At 35.6% G+C, this 15,280-nt stretch overlaps 1 protein-coding gene across 1 annotated transcript in view; it reads right to left on the bottom strand.

Annotated features, from left to right (window-relative positions):
• Positions 1–15,280, bottom strand: part of LOC133214485 (cadherin-19-like) — a 72,417-nt gene that overhangs the window by 8,589 nt on the left and 48,548 nt on the right. The window contains exons 7-9 of the mRNA XM_061357395.1: positions 13,964–14,217; positions 10,751–10,887; positions 6,642–6,763 (exon numbers count right to left, since the gene is read on the bottom strand). Of these exons, the coding sequence (XP_061213379.1) occupies positions 6,642–6,763; positions 10,751–10,887; positions 13,964–14,217 (513 nt within the window). The remainder of the gene's footprint in view (positions 1–6,641; positions 6,764–10,750; positions 10,888–13,963; positions 14,218–15,280) is intronic.

Here is a 15,280-nt window from a genome sequence, read left to right as displayed (position 1 = left end):
CACAGACAGCCACATTTAATTTTATTTGTTTTGTTTCGTTTCTAGTTGGGTTACTTGGTAGAGAAGGATTACCTACTCACTCGCCAAAGGAACAAACCAAACCAAACTAAACCAAACCAAACCAAACCACACCAGAAGCATTAATTATACTTCCAGTTTTCATTCACATTAATAGTTATTTAAACAGAAAGTAGCAATGTCTTTGAAAAGTATATTTTTAGGATCCTCTCATGTTTGAATATCATAAAATTGTTGCAGTTGTGACTTAGTTACTGTTTTGCTATTTCATTAATAACTTTCACTAGCTTACATACAGAAGGTATTTGCCTCCATAAATTCTATTTATATCTAATCCAATCCCTAAAACTCTGAGGAGTATCTGGCTAGCTGAAAAAATCACCCACCTTCCTTTTTTTTTTTTGATCTGTACTATTCTGTTATTCAACACAAAACTAAGACTCTTGAGATTATTCCAGACGTACTCACATGCCTTTAAGGATTCACATTACAAGGAGGGGAATATCTGGAACATAAGAACAGGGTAAACCCTTATTGTTTATTTTTCACTATATCATTTCCACTAAGATTCAGCAAAACCCAGATGAGTCTATGAAATATTCACAGAGCAATAGGCAGCTCTGATTTTGCTGACTATAAAGAAAAAGTCAGCCAGAGAGAAGGGAAATTTTTTATTTTTTTTTTCCTGCTTTCCTAGGCTTTTTTACATCTAAACTATGAGGCTTTGGCCTTTCACCAGGGAAGCGGGCATCACAGACTGAGGAACTGCATTTACAGTTTGTGAGTCAAGGTTTAAAAATACTCTACATTTAACATGCAAAGAAAATAGAGTGAATGATGTGTTGCTTTTGCAAGGTTTTATCAGTTGTTGTATTGACTATGCTGAAATTAATTACTGTAAAATCTGTTATTTCAAATCTCATTAATCTAGGAGATTTAATAATCCAACAGTCCATTTGAAAATATACTTTGCTTTAAAATTCAGATTCATTAACTTGATTTTTCTTGAAAAAATGATTCAAGATCATAAGGGTGGGTCTCATTTACTATTTCTTTCTAAATACACTGAGATCACTTCTGAGAACAGCAAGGGTTACTTTGATCAAAGATCACAAAAAGATGTGGCCTGTTATACTCAACTTCGTCATACATTTGATTAGTGGTCACTTTCAACTAATAAATATCATTAGTGAAGGAGCCTACGATACCAGTAACAACTCTGATCTCCCATTGATTTTGTGTAAACACTTCTGGACTGAATATATAGCTGCGTGTTATTTGTCTTGCAAACAAGGTATGGAGTAGATGTCAGCTTGGTAGTAGATGAAAATACATTGAAAATTAATTTCCTCAATTCCAAGTGGTCACACTGACTTTTAATTATGGAGATGTCCATCTGCACAGCCATCAGTAGCTTTAATTTTGATGGTAGAGTGTGTAATTTGGAGTCCTTTGTGCATGCTTCCATATCCAAATATAGTCTTAGCATTCCCATTAAGCAGATGGAAGTAGGAACAGATTTGATACCTCTCTACTTTAGTTTCTTTTATTTTGTTTTCTTCTGTGTCCTTCAATAGCATCTCTGTTGTAGTTTATAGGATGTAAGAGAACTGATCATCCACCTGTTTAGGAAGTAAAGAACTGGTTTTCTTCAAACTGACAGAGCCCTTTTAAGTAGTAGGTTCTTTGTCATTGCTCAGTAATGTTTAATGAACATCAGAGTTTAGTGTAGGCAAGACTATAGTCACTAGTGACCACCTGCATTTTCTAGATAGACCTTCTACCACAAGACCAAGGTTGTCTTTTTAATGGTTGCCTATTTTCTTTTACTTAAAGCAAGTTGGCATAATATTGATCTGATTTCTCTGGGTCTACTGTGAAGAGTTTCTTCTCAACTATAACTAAAAAGATGCACATCTCAGCAAAGGACTAATGATTACAAAGCTCATGCCATGTGTTCTGATTTAAACACGGCACCATGACACTGAGGTGCCTTTTATGTTTGTATATGCTGATAAACTCTTCCCACCTGTTCCATTCTACTATGAGATAAAGTTGTTGAATCATGGTCCATATAGAACAGAATGTCAGAGGTTACACTCACTGCATCTACAGGTGTAGTTTAGAGTAAAGGCCTGCTGGAATATATGGTGTTTTCACAGCTTGGTTATGGTTTTATACTCTAAGGAGTGCTTTCATTGTTGTTTTTTTTTTCTTTTTAACTTTGTATTTTCTTATCACTACTACTAAGATCAGTTTTTTAAATGCTGAAAAAAGAAAAACAAAAGGAAATAATAAACCTTGGTTTACTAAGCTATCCCTTTCTCTTTTCTGCTACCAAAAATAATTTTATGTCATGATTTGCTAGGAAGTATCTGTTTCAGCTAACTGCTAATTTTTAACATTAAATATAAACCCCTAGAATTTGCTTAAAGATTTCCTCTTTTCTTGTGTCAACATATCATTATGTTAAAAAGTAATATCAAATGAGTACTCTTCACTTGCACTGTAACTGATGATTATTTTATTATATGCTAAGTACTGAATAAATAAATGTTTTGTTTTTTTTTCCTTAATTCAAAGTGCTCTGCATATACAGTCGCTTCTTTGGATCTAATAAAAATTACTAAGCAAGCTGCAACTTCAAAGTCACTTTATATGTGATCTCCAAATTACAGGAACTTAAAATTGCCAGAACAAATATGCATTGGAGAAGACAGCAGTAATTCAGAAGGCAGATGTGCTCAGTATAGTTTGTCTTCAGCTGAAATCTATTTACTGCATGATATGAAGAAAGACCAATATCCATAAAAGGGCTGAAATTACCAGGCATATAAATGCGTACATTCTGGAGGGTCAGCCTGCTTATGCATAAAAGATATTTGATGTAGTTTATGTTGAACTTTCAAGTTGCACTTTTAGGCTTATTTAATTTATTAATGCCTTGGTATTTAAGCTTTCTGGGTCAAACCCATTTTTGCTGAGATGTCTCTACTGTCACCTTTGGGACAGATTTGGTCCACTTTATGTTCTGGCTATTTTTATGGAATCTTTCCTCTAGAATTCAACAGTTTGTAGTTACCGTACACACACACACAAAGGGTAACTATAAAGAATTAATAACTCATTGCGGATTGTTCTATTTGTTCTGATACTAGCTATAGCTGTACTAGGATAGAAGTCTGTTTTACATAGCAACTTTCATGTCCAAGTAATTTTGAAAATAGTGCATTTAATACTGCTAAAGTGAAAGTGGTTTTGAAATATTCAAAAGGAAACTTTAGTTGGGGCTAGTACACAGCTGACTTTGATTCTAGGAGAGTACAGAACTTTAACATGAAATAGATAGTGAAAAATTCATTCAAAATTTTTAATAAACATGATGAATAGATTTAAAATTATGCCAAAACACATCTATCTATCTTCTTTACATTCATTTTTATTGTCATATTTCAGATTATAGTCCCACAGACTGAAATATAATTCTTTTCTTTGAATATCTTTTTGGATATCACAGAATCATAGAATCCCAAGGATTGGAAGGGACCTCAAAAGATCATCTAGTCCAAACCCCTGCAAGAGCAGGGTAACCTAGAATACATCACACAGGAACTTGTCCAGGCAGGCCTTCAATATCTCCAATGTAGGAGACTCCACAACTCCCCTGGGCAAACTGTTCCAGTGCTCTGTCACTCTCACAGTAAAGAAGTTTTTCCTGATGTTCACATGGAACCTCCTATGCTCCAGTTTACACCATTGCCCCTTGTCCTATCACTGGACATCTCTGAAAAAAACCTAGCTCCATCATCCTGACACTCACCCTTTACATACTTGTAAACATTGATGAGGTCACCCCTCAGTCTCCTCCAAGCTAAAGAGACCCAGCTCCCTCCTAATAAGGGAGATGTTCCACTCCCTTAATCATCTTAGTTTCCCTGCGCTGGACTCTTTCAAGCAATTCCCTGTCCTTCTTGAACTGAGGGGCCCAGAACTGGACACAATATTCCAGATGCGGCCTCGCCAAGGCAGAGTAGAGGGGAAGGAGAGCTGCTTTTGTCCTACTAACCACACCCTTTCTAATACACCCTAGGATGCCATTGGCCTTCTTGGCCACAAGGGCACATTGTTGGCTCATGGTCATCCTCCTATCCACCAGGACCCCCAGGTCCCTTTCCCCTGCACTACTTTCCAGCAGGTCAGTCCCCAACCTGTACTGGTACATGGGGTTGTTCTTCCCCAGGTGCAAGACTCTACACTTGCCCTTGTTGAATTTCATCAAATTTCTCCCTGCCCAACTCTCCAGCCTGTCCAAGTCTCGCTGAATGGCAGCACAGCCTTCTGGTGTGTCAGCCATTCCTCCCAGTTCAGTGTCATCAGCAAACTTGCTGAGGGTACACTCAGTTCCCTCATCCAGGTCATTGATGAAAATATTAAACAGCACTGGTCCCAGCACCGACCCCTGAGGCACTCCACAAGTCACAGACCTGCAGCTAGATTCTGCCCCATTGACCACAACTCCCTGACTTCTTCCTTTCAACCAGCTCTTGATCCACCTCACTACCTGATCATCAAGCCCGCACTTCCTTAGCTTATTTGTGAGGATGCTGTGGGAGACAGTATCAAATGCCTTACTGAAATCAGGAAAAAACACATCTACCGCTCTACCATCATCCATCCACCTAGTTACTTCCTCATAGAAGGCTATAAGGTTGGTCAAATGTTACTTCCCCCTGGCAAAATCATGTTGGCTGCTCTTAATGACCCCCTCATCATTGATATGTCTAGACATATATATGTCTAGAGATATAATAATAAAGAATCTTTTTTCTGTGAGTAAAAAATAAAAAGAAGAATAAGAGCACTGAAGGAGATAAGTTATCATCGTTTCAAATCATAAACATTGAAAAAATATCATAAACCCTGATTGTGATGATTACGTATTTCAGTAACAATTTCCTGTTGTTCTTCCTAAGATAATTTGTTAATAAAATTATTTAGCATTCCTATTTTGCTCTCCAAAAGCTAAATTAAAGATGCCCATGACTTTCAGAAAGCTATAGCAATTTAAAAATAAATAAATAAATTAGATTAACATTTTACCTGTCTGTAAAATGGGGAAAATTTTCATGCTCATCACCCGGTAATATATTGCAATGTTAAACAGGAATAATTCTGTATCCTATGCTCAAAGAGATTATTATTATTATTATTATTATTATTATTATTATTATTGCTACTACTACTACTACTTTTCACAGTGCCATTTTTTCCAGTGATTCTCAAAATACACAAAACATAAATACATGATTATTATTGAAAAGTAGCCAATAATGGGTTAGAACACAGATGCTATTTCTTAGTGAGCAATGACAGAATAATAAAAACTTTGGGAAATAAATCTCCTGGGTTTTTATGTTATAGGCAAGTCCAAAACATGGATTACAAATATTCATTTTATAAGCTTCCATATTGAATTCATGGTGTCTTAAAGACAAGGAACATGAAGTGGCATTTGCTTTAATGCCTGTGCTTGATTTGTCAATGAGTTACCCAAAGTCCAAAAGAAATGTCTTGTTCCAAGCACTTCTGAAAAAGAGATCACTTTTGCAGAGTGGAAATTACCAAATGAAGAAAGAACAAATCAACTGCTCATACAGAAGCATGAACAGATGCAAAAATCCATGAAGGAATTACTTTATCGACAGGGAAAGCTTTATTTAACTGCAGACTAAAGTCAAGGTAAATCAAGCTGCATTAAAAAGAGAGTCTCTGTGATTCAGAAATCAAAGCATAGTAAAACATTCGAAAATAGCCATCACAGATACCCTGAAAGGACTTTTTGATATGTCCAAGTAATGCTAAAGCATGTCATGAAAAAACACATGCATTTTTCTGTCTATAGCTTTTTTGTTGGTGGTGTTTTTTTTTGTTCTTCATTTTGTAGCTTTAAAAAAATATACAAAATAAAACAAAAAAACCCTACCCCAAACAGCAACGACAAAAAAAACAACAAACCCCAAAACCCACAAAAGAACGAACGACTGTTGGAGTCAGCAGTGTAGCTGGGGGGAGGTTGAGGCACCTGACTGATGTTACAACATTCCCATGCTGATGAGTAGCAAATGGAAAAATCCTACAGGGAAGGAAGCTTAATACAACAATCTCTTAAGCTGCCAGCTAGTGAAGCTGTTGCATGAGCTACAAATGAAACATCAGTTCACAATAAATAAGTATCTGCTATGAACCTGGTCTTAGTTTGGTTCTTCCAGACTATGTTACGCTGTTGCTGAAAATACTAGGCCTGGGTTTTACACCTGTGACACTAACTGGAAGCAAATCTGTGCGCTATGTTTTTTTTTTCTTGCAGAGGTTTCTGTCTGTACTACTATATTACCTGTTTTTGCAGACAGACAAGATGTGCTGGTTTTGTTTTAAAGTGGGAAAACTTAACGTCTTCTAAAATTTAAATTGCAAACTATACGTGTATAAACAGAAATGACTTTGGAAATAGACAAAATACGGCCTGTATGCACAGTACTGAAATGATCAATACTGAACAGTAGCATCACAGAACAAATCTTCATGGCAATGGAGAAACTGATGGTTACCTCCTTCACACTTACCTGGCCAGAAACTGCATTTTCACAAACAAATGTTTCATAATCTTTAGGGAATTCTGGTGCATGATCATTAATGTCAAGAACTTGGATATACACATTTGCTTCTGAAATTTTTTCAGGATTTCCTAAAGGTTAAAGAAAGAAATCAAAAGTCACAAATAATTTACTTCATATTTTAAAGTAATGTGGACATTAGAAAATTTTACAATTCTTAAATATATTCTGTCACTCTTCTTTTTTACTATTTTGTAATTTTGAAGCTTTTGGAGAAAGTTTCACCAAAATTCACATGCTTTAAAAATATTTCTGTCACTGCTACACATGGAGAAATTGCAATGCTGACTGACTTAATAAGCTCAGCTTTTATTTTTGCTCAAGTATTATTTACATAACAGGTTTAATTATGAGGTATTTTGTATTATGAAAGTTGTACTGCTTCTGTTATCCAAGTATAGTTTATTAATGTGGCTTTAGATATAAAAGATATGTCAATATGGCTTATTCTTTTATGTAAACAAAAATAAACTGCTAATATGAGGCACTTTTTCCTGCAAGTACTGCCTTTACACAAGGTTCTAGTGTTCTAAGTACCTCAGAAAAGGAAAACCTTAACTTTACTAATTTCATGGTGTAGGAGTTGAGTATAAGCTAAGCTGAAAAACTTATTTGTTTATGTAAGAAAAATATTTATAAATATGTCACCTAATACCAAGGGAAGAAAGATATGGAGGTCCAGCACTCTCCTGGACAAACAGGTTGCTCATGTTTTGAACAGACGTATTCTTTGCTGGGTAAAATCTTGCTGGATGACCAGGCCCAAAGAGTTGTGGTGAATGGATTTAAGCCCATTTGGTGGCTGGTTGCAACTGGTGTTCCCCAGGGCTCAGTACTGGGGCCAGTTCTCTTTAATATCTTTATCAATGATCTGGACAAAATGACCTAGTGCACCCTCAGTAAGTTTAAAGACAACACCAAGTCAGGTGGGAGTGTTGATCTGCTGGAGGGTAGGAAGGCTCTGTAGAGGGATCTGGACAGGCTGGATTGATGGGCTGTGGCCAATGGTATGATGTTCAACAGGGCAAAGTGCTGGGTCCTGCACCTGGGTTACAACCCTATGCAAAGCTACAGGCTTAGGGAAGAGTGGCTGAAAAGCTGTTTGGCAGAAAAAGATCCGGAGGTATTGATAGCCACCTGAACATGAGCTGTCAGTGTGTCCAGGTGGCCAAGAAGGACAATATCGTCCCATTTTATATCAGAACTAGTGTGACCAGCAGGACTGGGGAAGTGATCATCCCCTTGTACTTAGTACTAGTGAGGCCACACCTCTGTGTTCAGCTCACTAAAAGAGAGACACTGAGTTGCTGGGTCCAGAGAAGGGCAACAATGGTTAATGGTTGGACTCTATGATCTTAACGGTTTTATCCAACCTAAACAATTCCACAATCCTATATTGAATAATTCTCAGAAATCCTTTGCCTGTCAGCACATCAAATCCTCATTTACATGTCATAGCACTGAGAAATGTCTGCCTTCCCCAAGATGTAATTTATTACTCTAGTAGGCAAGAAGCTTCACTGCCACATTTATTCCTTTCTGTCTCACTTCAAACTGTATGGGTTTGGTTGGTTCCTACCTGGCTTTTTTAATGTATAATTCACTAGTTGCTTGGAGCAAACATTTGTTTTCTTGGATCTTATGGAATCTGTGCTGATAGCTTTGAGTCTTTTGCCAAAGGAAATGGCAGCAAAAGCAACTACCACAGAGATAAGGGGCTAGCTACTCAGCAGTTTCACATTGTTATTCCCCATGTGCAATCATCAGAGCCGTGCAAATTTATCAAAGCTTTTGATCTGCCAGAGTCATCTCAAAAATACTTCTTTGTGGGATGACATTTCTCTTGTTGAATTCCAACATCCATAATAAGACAATAGGCTATAAAACAGTGCTTGGTTTATTTTTTTTAATAAACACAAAAAGTGGCACACACCCCTTTTCAGAATAATACAGAGTGCAGGACTTAATCAACCTCTTTTACTTAATTCAGAAACAGATACGTAGGGTGGATATTTGGCTGGGTTGGGATTGAGAGGAAAATTTTGTAACACTTACTAGGAGGCAGGGAATAACTTTGGTGGTTTCAGTCATGTACAAAGTGACATGGGAAGGACTCAGCTACCTTGGTGTCTTCCTACCTTGCTTTCTCATAAGATTAATGGATAATATATTGGCTTTGAAGCCCACTGTTTGTTTGCACAAACATTTATATATCACCTTTCAGCCTAAAGCTGCCATTCACATCTGTTTTATCAAATAAACCTTTTTTTATTTATGTTTGGTTATAGTCTCGTTTCTACTTCCTTACTATATATCAGTTGTTGTGTTGTTATTCTTTTGTCCTTGTTTTGTTTTGGTTTGGCTTCATTTATTTGGGGCTTTTTTTTTTTTCCTCAGCATATAATTGAATGATGAGGAAGGGCATTTCTCACATTGCTGTTGGAAGATAACAGTATGGAAGTTTTAAATTTTCCTGAAATCACAGGTGGTTTTTTTTGAGAAGAAACAACACATTACAAAAAAAAAAACCCAGTCTTGGAATCAGTGACTGGTAAATATTTAGTGACAATTTTAGGTGAAGCAGAGTGACTCCTTCATAGAGAAGATTTGGTTTCAGTGGAACAAAGTCATCCACAAAATGTTGCATAAACACAGTATATGATTATAGGAATAAAAGGAAATAAAAGGAAAAAATATATATTCACAATATAAATCATTTCAGTTATGCCCCAACCAAGATGACCTAAGTTCAATGCTTTTGAATATAGTGTTATAGACAGTGACCTTATCATCATTAAAGAAACAATGAATAAAAACATGAAGATAATGAGGGCTTAGTTTCTCTGCAATAACTTTCATTACTGTGAAAGACTCACTTTCTTTTGCTGCAGGAGACAGTTATTCATTTGTAACATTTGGGTCTTTACTTTTTAATTGTTTAACTAAACAGAAAAGTCCAAATCAAAATCATCCTGCTGTGTTTCCATAGCACTATTCAAGAAATGACAAAAATATTCCAGATATCGATCTTACAAACACCTGCCAGCTGCCTAACAACATGAAAAGTAAAATACATTTGTGCTTAAAAATTCACAGAGAAGCTGAAAAGGATGATAATGCTATTGATTCCCAAACACAATGAAAGACTTCAATGAAAACTGCCATTGAATTTCCTATATTAAAGTTCTATCTTTAATATTCTACATATAAACAGGGAATGCTCCTCTTTAGGAATAATGTAATTTATGAGTATGTTTAAAGTAGTCTTAGCAATAAATAAAATTTAATTGAGATTTGGGATTAAAAACCATGCTAAAACTATTTGGCAGAACCTGTCCAATTTATTGACTGGGCTCCAGTCTCATAAGTTTTCTCCCCTTCCTGAAGATGGATATGATTAGTTTTTAAATAATATCCAAATAAACATGTTAAACTTCCTTATACACCAGTAGTTGATCATTTTCTAGATTGTTGTCTCAGAGTTAATGCAACCACATCACCAAAAGTATAAACAGCGTCTATTTGCATTTGACTTTAAGAAAAACCTGATAGGTGAAATCTATATAAAGGATGCTTCACAGTTTTAATTGTCATTGAATAGAAGTCTAGCTGGTTTGGGCCTTACATTCACAATTATTTTGACCCACATGTTTCTGACTGGTGTTAAATTATACCCTGGCTAATTTCACGCTTCTAAAAACTCTGGTATGAAATTAACCAGGGTCTAACTTAGCATAAGATCTTGCACTGCAGGAGCAAGTCATATGCTTCAGCATAACTTGAAAGCATTACAGTTTCAAAGTTATTATAATTTCCTTTTTTTCTTTTCTTTTTTTTCTTTTTTATAAGGTCATCTTTTATGAAAGCACAGGACCTTGGAGCTTAAATGCATCCAACTTCGATTTAACAAATCATTTTAATAATGCCCCTTAATGTAGCAAGCAACAGTACTGAAATGAGAAAGAAGCATGTATTCTCCACTTAAAAGAAGGTATATTCAGAGGATAATTACAGTTCACAGTTTATAAACCACAGTGTTCCTTAAATTTCTTACTCACTTGTTTCTGTGGCTGTAACAGTTACATTGTGCCAAGAAGTTACCTCTCGGTCCAGAGGTTTAGTTGTAATGATTGTTCCATTGTGTTCACTGATGCTGAACAATCTTTTTAAATGCATGCCATGGACAATAGAGTACCTGCACCAAAAAAAAAGTAAAGAGATTCCCTAATACTGAAATGTTCCATCAGGAGCAAGGACATAGAAAGTTATTGTCAGCTGAGAAAAGATACCTGTGCATATATACATATAAATGTGTGCTGTAACAACTCAGATCATGAAAAACGTACACTTATAAACATTTAAAATTCACTGCTGCCAAGATCAAAGCTCTTCTTTTTATATAACTAAATATGTCTCAGATCTATATTAATGTGAACTGAATCTGAAATGCATTATTCACTTTTACTTCTAAGTCAGTCTCACAGCAGGTGAATGACTTCGTTGAAAAGAAACAGCAAAAGTGTCACTTGTGAAATGAGTAACACTAACAGCTAAGCGGAGGTATAATGGCAAATCTATTTTATCATTGCTGACATGCTCTGATGCCAAGGGAATAAAAGACAGACAACTATCTGTAATGAGGTGACACCTAGACAGAGTACAAAATCGTAATACAAGAGATGATTTAAAATGAGTCCAGTGTTCCTGAATCTTCACTGAAAAGGCACTGGATGCTATGTCCATATGTGGACATGCACATGCACACATGCATACATACATACCATTCAAATTGTTAAAGTCTAACCACTGGTCACAGGCCAGAGATGGACTGAAAAAGACACCAAAGATATTGGTTCAAATGGAAAGGACATTTACTAGTATTTTTTCATGCCATACAAAAAGAAGAATATATGTCACAGTTCCTAGTAGAGTCTATTTCATGGAAATAGAACCTGTTTGAAGAGTTGAAAAGTTTTTACCACTCCAGTTTGGAATTCCCACATGCAACTACTCACTCTCATATTGTACTTTTAGCTGTGCTTGACAAAGTGTTTCTTGGCGTTTAGGACTGCAACTCAGACTATATGTCAGAGGTTGGATGACTCTCTAACTTATTATTTATAGTTACATTTTCTCTGTTTTGAAAATCAGTAGAAGGGTAAATCAAGGAACCAGCACAAAACAGTCAGTGAAAGTTCTTATTTGACCTAAAGATTTGACATTTATAAACTTCTATTTTAGGGATTTATATTTTTTTTTAATGTATTCTTCATCATCTCTACTCAAAGCTTGTTTATGGTTTTCTCACATTAGTGTTTTGTTTGTTTGTTTGTGTTTTCTTTTTTCCTCAATTGCAATCTGATTCTTGATAGATAAGTTTCAGAAAATCGCTGTTGGATATTTTCAGTTATATTTTATTATTGATGCAGTGAGTTTTTGTTGCATGTCTTTTTTTCACTTTGTTTGAGAGCTGGGGTCCACAAGCTAACACAGCTGCTTTCTATGTTATAAGCAAATGCTGCAATTTATGATAGCAATGATTTAAAAATTAGATTCATATGCATTCCATTTCACCCAATAAACATATCTTTATGTTAGAAGTGACATACCCTATTTTAAAGAAACTCAAAGATGCAACATATGCATCGCTGTTTTGAGACTATGCAGGCATATTCACTTTGTAGCAAATTCCATCAAATATTTCAAGTTAGGAAGTCATAGATTTCACTATGTTTAAATGTCTCACACGAGCTGTTTTAGTCATCTAAAGAAACCACAGAAAAAGCTCTATTTAAAAAAACAGTATATGTATATTTTTATTTATTCAATTTAATCTATTACCAGTTTACGTAATAATAGTAAATGAATGTAAAATCACAACAGATGACCTTCCATTGACTAAACCTCTGAAACCATACTTATAGGTATATATGCATATATACACACACACACATAGAATCATAACATCATAGAAACATAAAATGGTTAGGGTTGTAAAGGCCTTTAAGATTACCTAGTTCCAACTCCCCAAGGCTCTGTTCAACACTTATATATTTCTTCTATTAGGAATCTACACACCATAAATTATTTTGTGGCTTATCCGTTTGTCCCCATATCCTATCTTATCAAAATTGCACAGTACATAGTGACATCAAGCAACTCAAGAATCTGTTGAAATTATAAACACCATATTAAAGGTTAATTACCTGCTTTCTCCCTCAAGAGACAGCAAAATTATTTTGCAAAATTAAAAACCTGGGGGTTCTTTTTGTATAATATCTCTATGGGGCAATTTTGGTACATGTAGGGAGATAGCAAAGCTTTAGTCATGCCGAGCTGAGCAGATGCCAGAGGAGCTGTTCTGCATCTCCTTCCCAGCAATGAGGCCATCTCTCTGTAGCTCCAGATTATTTGGAACAGACTGGAATACCTCCAAGCACTTACAAGGTTTGGTTGTGGTACCACAGCTCTGCTGCTGTGCTCAGCCTCTCCCAGGGCACTGTCTAAAATATTGTTCTGTCTCAAAGTGATTGCAACAATGTACAAAGTTCATTTACATATATTTCTGGCTAGGGGTCAGGATTGAACCTATTGTACTGGTCTTGGATGGGATAGAGTTAATTTTCTTCATAGTAGCTGTGTTTTTCATTTGTGACAAAAACAGTGTTGATAATACAGGGATGTTTTGATTATTGCCGAGCATTTCTTACACAGTGCCAATGTATTTTCTGTTTCTCATGCTACCCCACCAGCGAGAAGGCTGGGTGTGCACAAGAAGCTGGGAGGGACACAACTGGGACAGCAGACTCCAACTGATCAAAAGTATCTACCTTATTAATGACATCTTTCTCAGCAAAAAAAAAATGGGAGGGGCTGGGTATTGACCACCTGATGGTAAGCACTTGTTTCGGGATTTTTTTGCACCACTTGTTTTCCTTGAGGCTTTGTTGTAGTTTTTCTTTTCCCTTTTGCTGTTATCTTTGTTTCTTGTTGTTGTTTTTATTATTAAACTGTCTTTATCTCAACCTATAAGTTTTCACACTCCTACCCTTATGATTCTGTACTGCATCCCAGCGAGTGGGGGAGTGAGCATGCAGCTGTGCTGTCCTTAGAAGTCTACTGGGGTTAAACCATGACACCTAGAAGAACCTAGACTATCACAATGAAAGCATGATTAAGTGTAATCAGGAACCAAGGTCAGGAACAGAAATAGCCTTTGGAAATCACAACTGCATTTATGTTTGAGGCCTGTTTATATTTAAGTTGGGTACCTGATTGGGGAGTTATCAGCATCTGGATCTCTAGCAGTTACAACTCCCACCAGTGAGCCACTCACAGCCCCTTCAGCAATCTCCATCACATAGTTCTCCATTGTGAAAACTGGAGGTTCATCAGCATCTTCCACATTAATTTTGACAATAGTTTTGTCTTCAAATGGTCCTTCTTTCAGAAAACGCTCATCAATGTATCTGTTTACAACTTTTGCTTCAATACTGTATCTCCTCTTACTTTCATAATCCACTCTCTGTTAAGAAAGAGAGAAGTAGAACTGTTTTTTTTTGTTTCACGTTTGAATTAAATACAGTTCAGGAAGTGGTGTGATATTTTAAAAAAAAAAAAAAGCATTACCGTTCTTTGGGAATTTTTTGAAAGGAGTTACTACTACGATTTTTTATGTTGTTAAAAAAACTCTAAAATTAAACTCTTATGCAGGCTGGCTTTAATGTTACAGTTAAGCAACACTAAAAGAAGTTTTTCTGTAGAATGACACCCCTAAGAAAAACAACTTCTATTAATGCTTGGTTCACTAAGGTTAAAACCTATGTAGGTGTAAGTTTAGTTAACACTGTTATTTATTTTCACATAACAAAATGGGTCAGTTAATCTGTAGGGGTTAAGATGATTATGTTAAAATTTAGCCTTAAAAAGAAATAAAACCTAAAAAGCAACGAGTGTTTGATAAACACATTATTATTAATAAGCACATTACTATTTTATATAGTCACTAATTTTTGTAATTAAAAAAAAAAAAAACAAAAAAACAACAAAATAAATACCTTCCTGTGTTGTAATAAATCCAAATAGAGAACAAAACAAAAGCCCAAACTATCAAATTTATAGCACTCAGTTCTTCAGGGTCCTGGATCTCACCATATTATCAATCTCTATCATCATTTCAGATGATGACCCAGAAATCTTCCTATTTGATTCCAAAATAAGTCACACAGTATCAAAGCCTCTTAAATATCTTAATTAATAAACTGGTATCTTTTTTGAGACAAATGTCTTTTCAAAGCTATGTCATAACAGAACCACCACTGATTATAATACTGTAATACATTCCAGCTTCAGTTAAGTTTAACAAAAGGTGTTAGAAGTGGGGAAATATTGTGCACAACTTATTGATAAAGATTTTACAGATGGTGCACAGAAGAACATTTTCTCACAATGGGAATATACTGTTGCAGAGATAGGAATAACATTAAGATACTTTGACTGTCACTATTGTATTCAGCAGTAATAAGAATGAGTCAAAAAAAGTAAACAGAAAGAAAAGCATTTTTGTTTTTATTCCCCCCAAATCCTAA

This window comes from Neopsephotus bourkii, unplaced genomic scaffold, assembly GCF_033783945.1.
Source record: "Neopsephotus bourkii isolate Nb327-2 ecotype Australia unplaced genomic scaffold, CSIRO-AGI_Nbou_v1 NB_894, whole genome shotgun sequence".
NCBI classification, from domain to species: Eukaryota; Metazoa; Chordata; class Aves; order Psittaciformes; family Psittacidae; genus Neopsephotus; species Neopsephotus bourkii.
Note: the sequence above shows the minus strand (reverse complement) of the source record. Positions and strands in the feature narration are given on the sequence as shown.